The 19,466-nt window shown below is 43.2% G+C and overlaps 1 protein-coding gene across 1 annotated transcript; it reads left to right on the plus strand.

The window, feature by feature from the left end:
* Positions 1-3,068: 3,068 nt before the first annotated feature.
* Positions 3,069-16,327, plus strand: DAPP1 (dual adaptor of phosphotyrosine and 3-phosphoinositides; the record flags this gene model as incomplete). The annotated part of the gene is made up of 8 exons (XM_010159214.1): positions 3,069-3,191; positions 6,416-6,549; positions 11,071-11,201; positions 13,158-13,205; positions 13,428-13,490; positions 15,253-15,338; positions 15,928-16,015; positions 16,277-16,327. Coding segments are annotated over 8 exons (724 nt in total), but the record flags the coding sequence as incomplete, so codon positions are not given.
* Between the last annotated feature and the right edge of the window lie 3,139 nt (positions 16,328-19,466).

Below are 19,466 nucleotides of genomic sequence, written 5' to 3' on the forward strand. Positions count from 1 at the left end.
TTTCTTCTATCTTTCTTCTTATGTTTCTTCAGAGAAATCTGAACTAGGACTCCCAAGCAATTTCTGTATTACTGGTGATTTTCAGTCTGACAAGTGTCAAAGTACAGGGTATATTTCTGGATTTTTTTGGTGATGAATACAAGACTCTTAAGTTGGGTCAGACAAAGATGACTTTTGGAAGGACCTCCAGAACATCCCAATATGCAAGATATGCAAAAAAGGAAGAGTTAAGGCAATCCAGGGGGGGATTGGGCTATCTAGGGGTTTCAAACAGATGGGTGTATGTAAAGCCTTTTGAGTTCCTCAATTTCTTGTTTTAAGTCAGCAGGAAAAATTATGTTTTCTGTTAACAGTTTCTTCACCCAGGTATCACTCAGAAGACAACCAAAGCTTAAGCTAAAGGTGGCTGCCCTTACAGCATCTTGCCGAGTGAGCCATGTTTCCCACCTTGATTTATGCACAGATTGCAAAGAACTGCCAGAAAGATTTTTTCTAAACAACATACGTAGAAGGATTACAACTCTGACAAATATTTAAATTCAGTTGAACTGTATCTAGTAGTGTCTAATGACAGAGCAGTTTGGGGTTCTTTTTAGTCCTGTTTACTTGTATTTGTGTCATCAGGCATGCTTGACTGGGAGAACAGACTATTTGCATGGGTGTGTATTTATTTACCTTCCTGGTGATATGTGTGCAAACACTATATTTTCCATTGTATTTTTAAATTTTACCTGTGTTCATGCAATTGGAACAAATTTTTAGTCACCATTTTCACGGGGGAATATCCAAGTGGCATGACAGTTGTTACTCGCTGAACCATCTGTGACAGTGAGGAGGAGAAAAAACACATAGCTATGTATAACACAGCCACTTTGGCATCAAGATCTGTATTACACTCTCATGTCCCCTTCTACTTTTTTTAAGTTGAGCAAAAGGAACACAGTAACATTTGAGGGATTTTTGTCCGAGACAGCATATTTAGGCAGGAAGACTGGTGCAACCTTATTGGCAGAGATTTAAAACTGCACTTTAAAACATTATTCCCAATTACTTGGGTGGGCTTGTGTTGTTGAGTTTTGGCTGGTGATTGGTTTAGTGGTGGGGTTGGGTTTGGTGTTTTTTTTGTACAGTGGTAAAAAAATTAGTGGTTTCATTAGTCACTGGCCTTTTATGTGTAAAGAGAGTAGATTTAAACACAACATTTTTTTAAACTTAAATGACTTCTGTTTTAAAATCTTAGTGAAAGGTTTTTTGGAAATAAGGTAACAGTGCACTTCTGAGCAAGCCCAGACTGAATATGCCTCCTTTATGAAAATCGCCACTTACAGGTTTTCTTGATGCGTGTTTCTCTTGCACAGAAGTGAAAGAAACAGCATTACGAAATTCCACCCAACACACAGTGTTGGCTTCTCAGCTCTAAGTCTGGCCGAGCATGGATGCTGATAAGATCCTCATTGCATCACAACAGATCTGGCCTTTGAGTGTTACTTGCTTGAGTGCTGAATCCCAGAGGGTTTTGTCTTAACAGGTGTTTCAGAGGATGACACTTTAAATATTCATTATTTTATTCTACCGTCTAGATGGTCCACAGAGCACGTTCTAGAGCCAAAGCAGCAATGCCCTGCCTGTATTGAGTTTCCCAGGGATCTTGTCTTCCACAGGGTTAAGAGTCTGGAGTCTCTCACAGAGCAATTTATCAGTCAGCTGGCCTTTTAAATAGGCAGCCATCTAAATTCAGAGTTAATACTTGATGTGAGATGCCAAGTTTAGTGGCAACTTGCTGTGAACAGGGAAGGAGAAAGAGCATACAGTTAAACCTCCTTTCAGTTTGAAGACTGCCGTGATACAAATGCTGGAAAGTTGTGATCACACTTCTGCTTTCAGCCAAACTCTATTTCTCTGGCTGAAACAGTAATAGACTTTGACCCCAATACTACAGGCACGCGCAGTTTAAAGGAAGGCTGAGGAGCATCACTCTGCATACGGACAAGGGGAGGAGCTTGCTCCCTGCAGAGCTGTGCTCTGAGTACAGTATCCCCTCCTGCTTCTGCACCAGAGGTTCTGGTGCGTGTGTATAGCTATTGTTGATAGCTGCACAAAGCATGTCTGACAGGATTGGCACTCCAGCCTTTTATAGCCACGGCTCTTTTCTTGCGTTCAGTCTCAGGATCATTTCTGAGGAGATCCTTTTCTATTGAAAGAAATCAGGTGTTTGTATTGTGAGTCATTCTGGATGGAAACAAGGCCATAAACAACATTTCATGATCTTTGCATGTTTTTTCTCCTGTGGATTCCATCTGGAAATTTTCATATTAAAAATTGAATGAAGTTAGTTTTAACTGAAGTTGGGCGAAACAGGCATTTAGATGTTTCCCTGCATTGCTCAGACCTCATATGGCCAAGTGGCAACAAGGGCGAGATTTCCCAAGTTTTCATTTCAAATTCTGTTTGTTCATTTTGGTCCCTTCCTCTGTTCCTTCTTCCAAAAAGGTTATGCTTCAAATGAAAATTTTAAGCTTAGGCAAATGTGTTTAGTTGCAGATCTTAGCAGTGCAGATGCACTGAATTGCGGGAAACGCAGAGTTTGGGAGGAATTTAACCGTAGCTTGTTTGCCCCAAAAGAGGAAGTGCACCAAAGCATGTAGATAGGTCAGGAAGTACAGATTCTGCAAATAGGCAAAGGATCCTGCACACCCCCCTCAAATTGCTTTCACCTTGTCAGCACGGACCTGGGTTGCTCAGGTTGCTGAGCAAATCTGTTGCTCATGCAACATTTGCATGAAAATTAAGAATTTGCAAGGTTTCTAAGATTGAGTGAACTGTCAGCTGTTTGTACACAACTTCGTAGTTAACAAATGATAAAGGTTTTCTGAGCATGTTGAAAGGAGGCTGCTGAAAGAGTGCTCTTCTGCGTAACCTGTGTGTGCCTGTGAGAAGGATGGTAACTCAGAATTGTTTGCAGTGTTAGCTGCAGTCTTTCCTCTTCCTCTAACTTGGCTCCATAATGCAGCAGAAGCTGTCAGTCAAGAGCTGGGCGAATGATGCTTTAACCCCTTGTGTCTTCCCAGGTGGTATCATGATAATCTTACCCGACATGCAGCAGAAGCGCTGCTGCTTTCCAATGGGCAGGATGGAAGCTATCTCTTGAGGAAGAGTAATGAAAGGGAAGATTTGTACTCCCTCTCTGTAAGGTAGAGTATGGACAGAAGTGAATTTGTCTAATGCCGTACAACTAGCAGCATTAAAATCTTCACTTCCTCCCGTGCTTGTTTGCATGCCTCACGCATTGAGATGACCTGCAGATTTTTAACTAGGGCTTGACCTATTTTGATATATATTCCTAATGGTGTAAGTCTGCTGAATGACATTTTGTTAGAAGAATAAAAAAATTTGGATTGGAATTGAGAATTTCTCTCATTTTACGAAACTGTGAATGAATCTTACTGGCAAAACGCGTAATTCCATGGATTTGCTATAGATTTTCAGTCTGCAGGATAAAAGTCTGTATGGCAGTTACAAGAGTTTAAGAAACATCTGATGGGAATAGGAAAGTTTTAAGGTGAGGGTAGTAGTAAACGTACGAGTTAATAGGTGCTAACTTCATCAGTTTCTGGACCACTGTATAGGAATGGTCACCTCTGAGGGATTATCCAGGGTTTTGACTGGATGGATTTACTCTTCCCTTCTGTGCTAAGACTCAGTCTCAGACAGTAAAGCATGACTGATTTAAACAATATTTTGCAAGTGGCAGACGTCAGGCCTGTGAAGTCAATTACAGCAATTTACATCAGTTCATGACACAGCCAGTATGGAGCACAGGTAGCCTGGCCTGGGTACTTCACTACTGAATCACATTTAAAGAATCTGCCAAGAAGGAGAGAAGCCACAGTATTTCCGAGAGACAACGTGAAAGACGTACGCATTAGACACACAAGGTAGTCCCTGCATGTCAGCTGAGTGGATGTAACCAACCCTAAATATGCTCTTAGCCTCTGGCAACTGTATGATATATCAAGCCTCCCTGGTGAGATTTTAAGCTAGTGCGCTTCAGCTCGTTTCTGCCTCAAACCGAGCCTCTGAACAAGTAGCGACCCCAGCTCAGCTGAATCGCAGTAACTTTTTAAGCTAAAGTCACTTTGATCAGTATAATGATGCTAGTTATTCACAACCCTAATAGATAGGAACACAGCATATGCCCTTGAAATTGTGACTTTCTGCGTATTCAGTACCAGGAGCTGTTACAATTTGGAAGTGTAGTCACTTGGAAACTGAGGAAAGTGCAATTTGCACATACCCAGTTCCCACAGTGGTACAGACAGAAGTCCCAGGAGTAAGTGTGCCTGTAAATACACTGCTGAAGTTACTGCCACTATAGACAGCCATTTATACAAGGAGTATGGGGGGGTGTCTAACAGATCTGAAGGTGATGTTACAAAGTGAGTATTCAGAGTAACAATGGCTGAATTGAATGCAAGCCTGGGGAAAAAGAATAATAGCGTTTATGAGTAATACCTTTCCTTTAAAAAAAAGGAAAATTTTAAAAAAGGTAATTCTAAATTAATCATTGCCTTGCTGGTTAATATTTTTTGACTTTAAAATGTGACTAAACATTATTTGAGGTAATCTATCTCAGGCAAGAAAAGAGTATATATCTAGAAGCTCGTTCTCAAGGGCACTCAGGAAACAACTTACTGTAATAAAATAATACAATAAAATGTTACTTTAATAGGAAACAAAAGTTGAAGTGTTAATTAGTGAAAATAAATTTGCTGCTTGAACAAATTCTAGCCTTAGAAGACCTAGAAAAGTCTACTTCAGGCCAATTCTAATCTCTTGTTCAGCTCTCCACATAGGAACAAGAGTTAGTTACTGCATTACCCTGTCTGGAGTTTGGTCTTTTATTCTGTTACATTAGGGTTTTTTGGTGGCACAGCTCTCTTGAAATACTGGCTTTGATTTTAAATTGCTTAAATAAGTTTTTACTGTTTGTTTAACCCTAATTTTTCCTTGCCCTTTTTTTTTTTGAGTAATATTAAAACTTAATTTTAGACTAAATAATTTTTTTAGATACATTTTGTACAAAGGGTAACTTGATAAAGTGACAGCTAGAATTGCTTTCTCTCCTGAAATGGCGTCTGTAGATTTTACTTTACTCTGCCTCAGAAGGAACGTCAGTCATTATTATAGCTCGTTTTAAAAGGAAACAATGCTTAGACATCCCTTGAGGTTTTTATTGACAGCTGTCAGAAGAGAGATCACACATTGCCTGAAATCCCCTCCCCCAGCTAAATTAGCCAAGTTTAAAAAGGAACTAGGAAACAGAGTAGGAGTCACTCTCATTGCAACAGTGTATTTCTTGTGAAATTCAATGAAAAGATGAAACCCCCATCATTGCAGGGGAGCCACAGCAGCTGTTTGCTGTCGTGGGGCATCTGCACTTGGCTTGCAGGCATTGTCTCAGCAGATGGGAGCACAAAACGTGCAGGAGGTCAACAGAGGAGGCATGTTCTACAGTATCACGGGTACTGTTCAAAGTTAAGTATTTGTTTAAATACCCGTTTGAAGTTATAATCGCCTGTGGAAGTGTCAGTAAACAACAGAAAAGACACTAGAAATCCCTTTCTTCACAACATTTTCAATATATTTGCTACTTACATTTTTCCTGAGGTAAAGCTCTCTGGACTATTTTGGGTGCCAGTAACGTTAACAGAAGTACCTTTATTACAGGAGAGGTACTTGCAATAAGTGCTTCACTGTCTTCTGAAGTCAAAATAATTGCCTGTCCAGGAAGTGATGCCTTGCGCTTCTCTAAATACAGTCAGCTTTCATAAACAAATGCTGTTACTTCCCTGACAAAGGACCCTGGTCCACACTTGACAGTGCCCACCATAGAGGAACCATTCATCTGAGAACAGAGACAAAATAGACGAATTTTAAAGCCTTTGGTGTCTGAAGTTAGGTTGTTATATCCCCGTTTGGATGCTAAAAGGAGGCAGCCTATTTTTGACAGAGAAACAGAAGACATTTTCGATGAGATTGGGATGTTACCTATAAAGTAGGACATACACCAAGTAACAGAGCTACACCATCCAGACTAAAGCCCGGTAAGTGAAGGGGTATCATCCTGCTTAGAGGCTGGAAACCTCATTTGTGGGTCTTCTTTCGCTGATTGCCGCAAGAGTTAAATTAACTCACTTGGCCTTTCTAGGCTTTCATCATCTCATATCTTTAAAGTAGCAATTAGATTTTTCTTAATAAATCTGAGACTCAGATGTGTAGCATTACTGCTAGGGCGGTGATTGTTAGCTTGTGATCTGGGCCAGATTTCCTGTAGCAGAAGCTGGCTATTTAAGGGTTGTACATGCCAAATACCTTTGGCATTTGTGGCTTGACAAATTTTCCTTTTCTATCTTAGGGGAAAAGATTCTGTGAAACACTTCCATGTTGAACATACAGGAACTTCGTTCAAATTTGGATTCAATGAATTTTCTAGCTTGAAGGAATTAGTTATGCATTTTGCAAATCAGCCTTTAATTGGAAGCGAAACAGGTAAGGAGAGCCATATGTTTGTATGAACACATTTGTAGTCATGCGCTTCACACAGATCTAAGTAAAAGGAGCTTGTGATGTCTTATCAAATAGATCTACTGCTGAGGTGTTCCTCTTCAGAAATTCACATTTGTATTAACCTCAGGTATCTTAAGATGTTCCTCTTCAAGAACTCTTTCAAGTACTCTGAAGACAAACTATGTGCAAGCTTACTGGGATTTTGCTAACCAGGCACATGAGCTCCTTTTGATTTCTCAGAGGAAGAAGGAAGCAAAATACTCATGTACTGGGAGGAACAGAACCGTCTCAAAAAGGGCAAAACCAAAGCAGGGTGTTTAGTGAGGAAATAAATGTTCATCTGTGAAGTTGAAATCCCCCAATAAGTATAAATGGAAAAGGGATTTGAAATTGTTTAGCCCCACTATTCTTCATCCAAGGAAGAAGTCTACAGTGATATGTTCCTCTTTTCTGTAGGGAACATGGCCTTTATTACCTCTGCCTTTCTGCCTACAGTGGATCAGCCTGATGATGCCATCTGCTATCACAGTGATTTGCCCTGTTTTTAAGAAAAAGACAGAGAAAAGTACAGGCTTCTTTAGCAGCCAACATGTTGGTTCAATTAAGAGTCTAAACTCAATTCCTACAAGAGAGTTGAACACCAACAGACCAGAATCCCTGGAGAAACAGATGCATATTGTCATAACACCAGTTTTAGGTTTCGCTTCAGATGTAAGAGTTGAAGACGTCGGCACAAGTTAGTGCCAAAAACTTCAGTATCCTGTGTATGCAAATAACCCAGAGTAGTACTAATTGTATATGCTAGAGACCAGTTAAATGGCAGTTGGCATGTACAATAACTGTAATATGTCACACAGTAAATATGCAAAGTGCTTTTTTAACTCAAGCATTAAATTCAAGTGTTGCTCTGCAAATTTTTTCCCCAAGAGAAGTGCAGTGATACACTCAATATAGCACTTGAATCTTTGAAAACATTCTCTTTTAAAATTGCTTTTAAAAGTGGTTCAAACACAAGAGTTCCTACATGTATCTTCTGTGCCAAGAAAGCTATATTTCTTGTGAAATCAGACATGTATTCAGAGGCCCAACACTGTGAAGATCTCAGATACCACACAGAACTTGTATTTCCCCATTCCATCACTGCATGTGCTACAGCCATCAGTAATCAAGGCACTGGTGTAATGTGATCTCTGTGGACAGGATCAGTACTGCTGAATAATGGGATCACTTGTCGTGTTAAGCTCCCTAGTCGGATTCTGCTGGCTGTGTGAAACCTCTTTAAGTTAGATATGCTACAGAATAAGAAAAGCTATTTGAACATTGCATCAAGAAACCTTCCACCTTACCTTACAGTAAAGGTAGCAGTAGAGAGGAAGAGAGAGTTTAGCACCAAGGCAATAGATACAGCTGTCAAAGGTTTCCTGGGTGGTAACCAATTTATACTAAAAAGGGGGTGGGGGCTCATCAGAGGCCACTCTAAGCCAAATGTCAGCGTGGCAGAATGACTGGCCCAACATAGGGTCACGCATCAGGTTGGCAGAAGGGTGAACAACAGAGTCTGATTTCTTAGGCCACATTTCCTTTCAGTGAAAAGCAGCAAGCGACCTGTAGCTCAGGCATTAGTAGAAAATTGTTGGACCAGTTTTTCTTTTACCTTGTTATACTTAAATTTTTCTGTAGAAACACTATGAGATCAGGATTGAAAAAGCAAAGCAAGATCGGATTTTTCAGCTCCTTGATTATGGACGGGATTTTATAAGACAGAGACCCACAAAGCTAGTTTTGTATCTGAAGAGGTACACTGGACTCTTTCATCAGTACTTCAACACACCGGCCTGTACCCCTGAAAACTACTCTGTGGAGCACAATGGTTCTTTTTGCACTAGGATAGCTGCTGTTTTGTGCTTCAAGCCCAACAAACCTTGTCCTACTGCTTTGTTTGCCACTAGCTGTCTTACAGCTTAGTTTGCCACTCCTAATTGCTACATGGACTCACATCTATTTTTCTGCAGTGTAATGTGTACGCTTCCTTCTGAACTACAGGTAATTAAAAGGGAATTGGAGCTACTATGTTCTGTGAGATCGTTTACTGACCGGGCAAGCTGAATCTATTGCATAACAAGGTTAAATCAATATACTATCATACTGCTGTATTTTTATCTTTATTCAAAGTGACAAGGTCAACATGTTATTTTTACCTGTTTGATTTGTTTATCAGTTTTTACCTGAATTAATTTGAAAACAACCATTTTTAAGTCATCACCCAGACAAAAAATCCAAAGTCAGTTGAAGCTAACATTTCCAACAATGGGACCAATTTTCATTCTTTCTTAGAAATAGATATTGTGCACAAACATGCATGAAGAGTCTTACTACAGTGCAGCTTTGACTAGTTCTTTTGTACAGTTAACAAATGATTCTGTACAAGTGTGTTTTATGGAGAAAAAACAGGGAGAACTTACTAGAAAACAAATATTGTATAAAATGTTAAACTCGTCCTCCCAGTTCTGCAACGGGGCTCTTTGTCCATGGTGTACAGATGATTGTATTCTGATTCAGCACAACAGCTTCAGAGTAGTTTCTGCAGAGTGGTGGTGGGCATGTTCGCAATTTCATTTTAAATCACAGAACTGTAGAATGGTTTGGGTTGGAAGGGATCTTAAAGATCATCTCGTTCCAACCCCCTGCCATGGGAAGGGACACCTTCCACTAGACCAGGTTGCTCAAAGCCTCATCCAGCCTGGCCTTGAACACTTCCAGGGATGGGGCATCCACAGCTTCTCTGGGCAACCTGTTCCAGTGCCTTAACACCCTCTCTGTGAAGAATTTCTTCCTGATATCTAATCTAAACCTCCCTGCTTTCAATTTAAACCCATTACCCCCTGTCCTGTCACTACAGGCCCTTGTAAAAAGTCTCCCCCAGCTTCCTTGTAGCCCCCTCAGGTAGTGGAAGGCTGCAATAAGGTCTCCCTGGAACCTTCTCTTCTCTGATAAAGCTGTCTTTTTTTTTTTTTTTTTTCTGCTGAGCCAGAGAGAACTAAACTGATTTTGACTTTTCACCTACCACAAGTTGAATACATCACATTTGCATACACCCCCTGTGCCTGCAAACAGATTTCAGTTGGTTACTTCACATACAATTTTTCCACTTCCCTTTGTAGCCCTTCCTATTACAAAATATACTTTAAACTTTATTTCACTTTTAAATTACTCAGTCGCTTGGGTTTCATGTCCAAGTTCTTATCCGTTCTAGCATCTCTCCTTCTTCAAGAGCTGACAACATCAGCATAAAATGAAAATGGACCTGCACTTGGCACGCTGTGACATTAAAGAATGAGAATAGATGGTATAGCGGTTACTATTTTAAGGAGGCTTTTCATTATTGTGAATAATGCAATAGATTCACTATTGAGAATGCAGCTTTTTGCAGAGAACGTGCAATAAACGTGACCTTATTTGGAGAACAGAGGATGACTATAATCAGAATGTTACTAACTGGAAAGAGCTGTGGTAAAAGTTAAAGGCAATGGTAATGTGGTCTTACTGTTAGGAAGTCTGTATCCGAAGGTCTGACAGATTAAGTGATTTACACAGCAAGCAGTGGGTTGTTGGCAAAACCAGGGTGACTGTTACGACCTTGTATCTAGCTGAACATCCTGCCAGCCTCCTGCGCAGGAAGGATATTTAATGTGCCAAGTGATCCCCTGCGAGCACTGGTGTGTGGAAAGGTTTAAAAAGGTACCGTGTATTTACAGTTTTCACAGTGGCATGTAAACAGGCGTGATAATGTCTGTAGTGACATCTTCATGAACGCAGTGAAGGCGTAGGTCACAGCATTTCAGCTGTAACTGGGAACTCTGCATTTTAGTTTGTTTTGTATTACCTAGTTACTCCCCGACTGGGAAGAAGGTTCAAGCAGGGCAGGAGACACCTGCCCTTGAGAGTTTTCTGATGGTCCCGTTTTGTTGCTGTCTTGATTTTTCACCCCTGACCATTCATTGCAGAAGGGATTTAATTGCCTGCTGCTTAGAAGAAGTGAAGAGGGTTGACTCCCACTGTACAGGGATGAGGGAATGGGTTTAGGTAAGGTCCGGTTGCCCAAGGTATTGAGGACTCTGAGCCACATGACAGAGCCAAGGAAGCACCCCTCTATAGTTTGCATGGGTGGATTTCTGTAGAAAATGCCCTTCACAAAGTCTAAACTATGCAGATGATGCACATTAGGAGTATTTGTCTAGTTTTATTAGTACAGGAGAGCCGTAACATCAGATTGTTTTCTCACGTGGTTGTGGCTTGATTCTTGCCCTCTTCCAAGGAAACCCCCTTATAGGGAGTGTCACAGGCATCTTGGGGAGGTTACTAGCTCTTATGCCTTTTTAATTTTAGGAGAAGGTAAAGTTAACTATTCGATCCACAGGAATGTCTAATCCACAGACAGCTTCTGCTCGTTATTTTCTAAGACTGTCTTGCCAGCTGACTTACTCCTGCTCTTTCTCTCTCCAGGAACCTTAATTATATTGAAACATCCCTACCCACGAAAAGTGGAAGAGCCTTCCATTTATGAGTCTGTCCGAGTTCACACGGCAATGCAGACAGGACGGACAGAAAGCGATCTTGTTCCAAATGCTCCCTCGGTAAGTTGTGTTCTGGTGGAAAGGGTGCTTCTCCTGGCCCGAGTTTAGTGTGATTGCTGGGGTGAGCTATGGAATAACACCAGTAATTCATCCCTTTGTGGGGTCACAAATACAGTAAGTCTTTCCTGACTAAGGCAATACAAATGCAGGCTTGGAAGGTACAGACCCATGACAAATAAAGCCTTTTACAACTGAGACCTTCAGTGCTGTCACTGGGAAAACATTGTCTGCAGCTGACCTAGGTGAGCCTGATCATCCAAACAAAGTGTATATGAAAGGTTATCATTGTCCTTCCTTTTAGAATGCCATCTTAGTACCAACATTATCAGGAATTAAAAACAAAACAAAAAACCCCACACCACACAAAACAAACACAACACTTGTCACATCTTTCTGACAACACTGATCAGGCTGTGTGCAACAAAACTATGTCAGGTTGCACAGTAAGCCTTTGTTTGGCCAGACATCCTTTACAGCCAGCGGGACATTTCTCTCTGTCTCTCCCCCCCGCCCCCCAGCAGGTGAGGAGAGCAATACAGAAAATAGCAAAACTGAGTAACAGCTACAGGATTTACTACATTTTGTCTCAGTGAATATGAGGATTAGATGATGGGAAACAGATAATACCCCGACAAACTCATTACTACTTATTATTTTTGCAATCCTCTTTCTTCGTTAGATTTATTTTGCCCAGTTAGCAATATACAGCCTTTTTCCTAACTGGGAGGAAGGAAAGAGCACCTCTGACTTTCTCAGTTGGTTCAAAAGTGATCTTCTGAAAAAAATATTCAAAGACAAGCAAGACAGGCGGAGACACATTTGGAAAAGGAAACGCCACACCGAAGCGCGAAACAACCGAGTTAATAAGAGTAGCTGTATCCTGATAGCTACATTACTCCAAAGGGGGTTTTTTTGGCATTTTCACACTTGGATTTTACTATTTTAGAACCACCTTGTCTTAAAGCAGGAAGTATTGGTGTATTGTGACACAGACTTAAACCCAAAATAGAGTGATACAACAGAAGAGCCTCCACCCTTTCAGCCCTAGTAATTTAGAGCACAGTAAAAAGCTGTCATGCTAAAAGCTATGCCCTGCTGGTGTGAGAAACAAGAGAACATCTTCATGTCCATTTGTGCCACCTGCTCTGACATCTGTGACTCACTTGGACAGTAATTAGAGACTTTAAGTCCCTAGGATCTCCTATCTAAGTGAGACAGGTGGTTTCTCCAGAACAGTATTGCTCAGAACAGAAAGTATTTTAATTACATACTATATTTTTTGAGGAGGGAAAGAAAGAAAGAAAGAGTTGCATTAATACAGGTTAATGGAGGTGATAAAAAGAACCACTTCTGAGGCGTCTCACAACTGACCCTTCATGGCTGAGTTCCACTTTAACATCCAAAGAAACTTGACTTCCACTGCAACCAACAAAAAGGCAATATTTTTTCAAGAACAAGTAGTAGCTTGGCAAGAATTTGGTTTTCGGGGGTCTGCACTCTCACAGCTGGGTTCCTACAGGGTTTCAGTATCTGAGAAGCCGTAACGTCCCAGTGCCACTCATGGTGGCAGAGAAACTGTTCTAAACCCCAATTTTTCAGCAAGCACACTGAATGTAACTGGTTTTTCCTCTCAAGCACGTGGCTGTTAAAGAGAAGAGAATGCCTTCTTATGTAGAACAGCGCGTTGCTCCCGCAGTTGCATTTCAAGAGTGATTTCTGTGGATAGTGGCACTGTTGGTAAAACCCCAGGTGCTTCTGGTTACAAGTACTGAGGCAACCATTTAACTTTACTAAAGAAGCTGTAACTGCAACTGTCTTGCTGTGTTTGGGTGAGAAGGGGCAGGCCAGAAGGTTGCTGCGTGAGGCATGGTCTCAGAGACTGCCTTTCCCAGGGATGTGGGAAGCAGAAGCAGAGCTCGGTCTCTAACCCCAATCCCTTTCCTTGTTACTTCACAGCTGGGTACGAAAGAAGGATATTTGATAAAACAAGGCAAAATAGTCAAGGTAAGGAAAACTTACTCCTTGCTTCCGCTCTGCAATCACCCGCAGAATCTAGAGACAATAGCTCCACCTGCATTCCCCGGCAGGGAGGAACAGTCTGTTTTGAGCACCAGCAAAGCATGACTGTAAACCAGAGCAAGCCAACAGCTTTAAAGGCTTTTCTTTCCTAAGGAGCATTTAGCTAAATTCTCACAGGACAATTACCATCCATTCTTGATCTTTCAGAACTGGAAGACAAGGTGGTTTACACTGCATAGGAATGAACTTAAGTATTTCAAAGACCAGACAGTAAGTAGCAAATACCAGTTCTACTCTTTAGACCTCTACAAGGGCAGCCGCAGCCTCCTCCTGTCTCTGGCTTCTTGCGTCTGTACCACAGCTTCCCCAGCTACAGCTCCTCATCCTGTCAGAGCGGTCGGACCTTCCAAATAGAGTCCGTTTTGCTGATGGCTTCACCAAGAGAAAGTCAGTAAGTTGTACAGCTGGAAAGCATTTACTGTGCTCTGTCAGCTTTACCTACTAGAGTTGCTTCCACTGAATAGCGCAACAAAAAAATCACACTGGATTTTGAACTACCAGCACAACACAGCTCTTATTAGTAGACAGACAACAGACAGCAGTGGTATTTGTGGATGTATTTGCAGTATTTCTGCAAACATTAGTAGTGTATTTTGCATTCCTTGCTTTCACCCTTTTATTTCAAGTGGCCGCACAGCATACATAGAAAACCATTCATTTAAAAGCGTCTTCCTTCCTAGCATCTCTGCCACAGATTAAGCTGGGGAAAAACTGCGTCCTTGCAGTTGCTGTTCCATTTCTGTCTTAAACTGAGTAAAAATAAGAAATAGCTCTCAGAGTTTCCCTTGCAATACCTCCAGTTCCTTCATAAACACAGCCAAACCATTTCTGCACCTCTGCCAAGCCCTGTTCCAAGGGTCTGACACAACTGCACTCTCTCCCCAAACGTTATAAACAGTTTTGTATTTACAGGGCCTTCCATCAGTTTTCATTTCAGTTCAAGCTGGCTTGAATTAAGTTTCCAGGATAACATTTCAAACGGCAGCATTCCAGATATTTCAGACTTACCGGGCAAGAAGGGGTCTTTTTCAGGAACACGGCCTCTTTCCGGGCAGCAGAGCTGGTAGTTCCTGTTGCTGTGGGGATGCACGTACCTACAGGCAAGCAACTTGCTGCTGGCCCTGGGATGGCATTTGTTAGCACAGCTCAGCACAAGTGGCTTTCTCCTAACACCGTGTGTCACTAACGACCACTGAGCCAGAGGAAAACGTGAGGAGAGGTGAGAAGAAAACACCAGGGACCTCTAAACACCTGATGAAGGACGGTGGGCACAGCCTGGAGCGTTTGGGCAGAGAACAAGCTGTTCTGCTTCAGCTGCCTCTTCTAAGGTGCTCAATGGCGTGAGGCTGAAACAAATCAAAGGAGGACTCTCACACTTAGGGAGGATGAAACTGTTAAGGGAGATGGGTTGTGGTTATACATAGTCTACATCCCTGCACCTTACCACTCTTGGGCCTATCCCAGGAGACTTAGATATACACACACTCCTCATACAGTCATACTCATCACTCCTGCTGCAACAAATGCTGCTTTCACTCCTGTTGCATTTCTTCCTGCCCAGCTTGATCCTTTTACGGTGCTTAGGAACTAATGAAATCTCCATCAGCTGGCTAAGTCTGATAAGACTTCCAACCATCCCCTTATCTCTGTAAACCTTAGCTGCAAACGATACCAGATTTGCTGCTGTGTCAGTTACACTGTCGTGCATCAGCCAAACCCTCAGCAGTCTGCATCTAGCTCTAACTTCCCCGCAGTAGAAATCTCCTGTCGAGCTTTGATCTGACCGTCTGGGTTTTTTACATTTAGCACGGATGTTACCTTTGCTAGTTTGGGTTTACAGTGTTACAGCTATTTTATGATGCCTGGAAAAACTTAGTGTGCCTGTAAAGGTCTAGATGCATTGAAGATGAACCAAGCTAGCCTCATCTTCTGCTTTCATGTGTTCCCATTTTAAAACTGTTTTATTTTCAAGGCCACAGAACCGATTCGGGCGCTTGACTTAACTGAATGCTCAGCTGTGCAGTTTGACTATTCCCAGGAGAGAGTCAATTGTTTTTGGTAAGTTGCTGTGGTTTCTCCACCTTGCTGGGAAGGGCAGAATAGCCAGGGAAATTTGAAATATAACCACTGGGTGCTTCTGAAAGCTCCCTTTGCTGGTTGCGACCCTATTCTTCCTCTAACTCATGAGTCTTTCTGTCAACAAACCTGTCGGTCCTGCATGGGTTTGCCAAATTACTGCTGGCAAAAGGGCTTTTTCTTGGTGAGGGGGCAGGGAGTAGGCCTATGTGTAGCGGGCGTTTCTTTTCCTAAATCTGTAGGCGTGTATAATTGTCGCCTAGGCCCATGGAACTTGGGTACGCTCCAGCTCTGAGTTCAGATACTGCTACAGGTCTCATGGTAACCGCCTCTGCGCCCAAACGCGGGTCTGGTCTCCATATGGGCCTGGGGCATCGTCTCCCAGAGCTGTAAACAACACCAAACCATTTTTGGCATGTAAGCAGCCACGGCTCCTGGTGAGTGAGCAGGAACGCAGCCTCCCTGTCCTGTTCTGCCTTAACTGTGGGGGCAGGCCAGCTGGGTTCAGTTTTGGGAAGAACTAGCAGTTGTTCTAGCAATGTAAGGAACAGTTTTAATTGTTTACTTGCAGCTTAGTGTTCCCGCTAAGGACATACTACCTGTGTGCGAAAACCGGCATCGAGGCTGACGAGTGGATTAAAATACTGCGATGGAAACTGGTAAGCGTTTGCAGAACGCCCTTTTAACACACATACTCATTATGGAGAAGAAACGACTTCAGTCTTTCAGGATGTCATTGTGTAGATGCTATACGGAGCATCAGCACAGACTGCACATGGGTCATGAAGGAAGCAATGAGAAGACAGTGTAAAGGCTTGAAACTGTCATTTCCTTTAAAACCATCGGCATTTGGGTTGGTGGTACTCACTCGCATGCACATGCATGCAGGCAAACAGTAACAGTTGGTTTTTCTGTTCCAGTCACAAATACGGAGGCAACTGGAGCAGCGTAACGCTACCCTCAGTTCCTAACTGCACCTCCAGTACTTCTGCTCCGTTGGCAGGAACGGCCTCTTTGCCAAGAGGACGGTTTCCCGTGCCTCCGTGACTCACGGCGGGCACGTGTGTGCGTGCATACCCTCACACAGACACTTGCTTCCAGCTCCGCACACGAAGGATTGGTACGGCCGAGCGCTCAGCTCTTGGGCTGCCGAGTCGCCTGCGGAGACAGCTGCGAAATCAGCGTGTGGCTGGATACGCGCGGCGTACGCCTGTAGTGCACACGGCTCGCACGCCTGTTGGCTAATCGCAGTAGTCGCTGCGTACAACTTTTGTGGTTGTCGGGGGCACCCTCGTGATGGCAGGCTCCCTCACAACTAACCATTAGCAGCATAATCTGTAACCTTGAGCCTGTTACTTAAAGCCAGTCCTTTCTGGAGACATTAAATCCTTCGTTTAGGCTCTAAATCAAAAGAAAAGTCCATCCCTGGCCGTCTTCAAGGCCAGGCTGGATGAGGCTTTGAGCAACCTGGTCTAGTGGAAGGTGTCCCTGCCCATGGCAGGGGGGTTGGAACTGGGTGGTCTTTAAGGTCCCTTCCAACCCAAACCAGTCTGTGATTCTAGGATTCTAAAGATGTCAGAAGTAATCACATTTTTTCAAATAGTATCTACATTAAAATCCAGAGAAGATTTCAAGGCTCTTGTCAAGGGGATGGGTGAGTAACGCTTAGTTCTGGGCAAATATGGGTCCGTATGGTTCACACTCATACTGCAGCGATGGCTACAGGGGGTTGTTTCAGACGGCGTATGTAGGGAACGGCGAGCAGCGTCACGCAAGCACACTTGTTTACAAACGAGGGTTATGAGGAACAGGCAGCTGCTTCCCGACACACGTACGGCAGAACTGCCAGGGGACCCTGAGGATGGGTGACGGTGCTCTGCAGAAGCCTGTGCCTGTGGCAGCCACCAGCATTGTTACGTGTTGGGTCCTTTACAGTCCCTCTTGAAAATGAGCTGGATTTTGTACTTTTTCTCCTCACTCAGAGAACTCAAAACAAGGTTTTGTCCAGAACTACAGTGTAGAATTAAGCACTGCTTGCATTATATTAAACAAGATCAGTGTCAGGAAAGCGCCACGTACACTAAAAATAGGAATTTAAAAGAATACATCTTCAACGTAACCGGATGTAAACTTCCGTCTGTATTTTGGAGGACACATACGGATGTAACGGCATGGTGGCTCGCTACAGCACTGAGAAGTGAAAGCCCAGTACCTCGGTGCTGTAGTCAAAATGTTGTTATTTTGGAAGTAAAGTTTGACACGCCGGAGGTTCCCCCAAGACTACCTTGGCCTGAGACCCCCTGAGCAACCCTACTCCTCCTGGAGGGGTGGGGAAAGACAGGGGGGCCCTGTCTCCCTGCATAACGTTCAAATTTCTGCTGAAAAGCATAGGCCAACCTCTCCCACTACGCCAAGCACCGTGGCATAGGGCTTAGCGTCGCTCACACACCACACCAGGTCAGCGTTCAACAGACGCCCGTACCGTGAAAAGGCCGAAGAGGAAGGGAAAAACATAATGGAAGAAGAAAGAAAATCTGGATTTGGACATAGGAATAGCATTTTATTTCAACTTAGAAATTCAAAATATTTGTAAATATTTTTATACAGACTGTTTTCTGAATAAAAATGTCATTATAAAACTAACAAAGATCTTCTGTGTTCCTGTACTGTATTGTTAAAGTTTTGCCTTCCTTTTTCTCCTTAAAAGAAGTGGTTTAACAAACTCACATCTCCCATTTAGTTAAAAAGCCCTAACGAGCTTGTGCGAGATGGGCAGCACACAGGGAAGGGAGAGCTGAGACTCTCCACCACCATCACTGTGCTGTGAAAACACCCTGGGAACAAAGTCTGAAGTGCAGCCACTGAAGCAGCCTTCCCTTTTTCACATGAGCTGGCAACATTTCAAAACATGGAAAGCAAGTTCAGCACACGCTGCCACGAACCAAAGTCAGTAAGAGCAACAGCGCTTGGATGGCCTGGGAAGTGGAGTCACAGGCAGATGAGCAGAAGCCATGGGCAAGAGGAGGCCCTAGAGGAACATAAACTTCCTGGAAACGCACACCCCAGGGCTCAGTTTCCAGTTGCTTCTGTAATGACCAGGAAAAGAAAGCTCAAGCTCAGTGTAAACAGGAAAGGCTCAGCTGACAACTTTAAATCTCTGCAAGCACTTGCGAGCCAAGAATTCCCAGCACACTTCCAGCACCAGCATCTCCCCACACCCTGCCTGACGCAGAAGGTGGGCAAGGTATAAATGAGGGGGAGGTAGCACCCCCCTGTCCTGGCCGGAGGCAGAGACCTGCCAAGAGCTCTCCCTCAGACCAGTGGCTCTTGGTTTCAGAGCTGGAGTCTACACGGAAAGGAGTGTGTGAGGAAACAAGGCGGGATTTTGCACACTATAAACAGCGTTCTCCCCACAGAAGAGCTGATGTGCTGTAGAGCATCGTGGTGCAACAGAAGAGCAGACCAGGCTCAGTCGTTTAAAAATACTGTATTTTATTTATATTTATTTACTTAGGAAAACCTAAGGGTAAATGAGCCGAGTGTCACCAGTGATGAACCCGAAGACTATGAGACATGAGATCTTCACAACTGTATCAGACAAAAAAACCCCATGAAGTGAGACATTATTCGGGTGCTTTTATCTGGGCATCAGGAAAACCCCTAAACCAGCAGCTTTCTTAGAAACAGCTTTCTTCTTAATGCAAGCAGAGCAGGGGTGGCATCCAGATTACCAGCATTCCCGTGCCAAAGTACCACCCATGTAAGAAGGCTGGGATATTTACTGATTGTACCGACACACCACCACTAGTAAACTTCCTCTCACAATACTCCTTCAACCACATCTTTGACAACATTGCACAACCGATCTGCTTTTGTGGTAGCCGGCCTGAGGATAAACCCCACCGCGTCCCTAGTTCCCTGTAAAGCAAGAGATCTGCGGGATGCTGATCTGAGCCAACAGCATCACGCCAATCTGGCTCAGCTGGCTGAGCTAAACTCCATGGGAGCTATGTTGGTGGTCTCTCCAGTACTGCACAATACAAGAAGCATGGCCTAAAGTAACATCCACCTACAACACACTAGTAGATCATTGCAGATTCAGTACTATGT

Source organism: Eurypyga helias, unplaced genomic scaffold, assembly GCF_000690775.1.
Source record: "Eurypyga helias isolate BGI_N326 unplaced genomic scaffold, ASM69077v1 scaffold8179, whole genome shotgun sequence".
NCBI lineage: Eukaryota > Metazoa > Chordata > Aves > Eurypygiformes > Eurypygidae > Eurypyga > Eurypyga helias.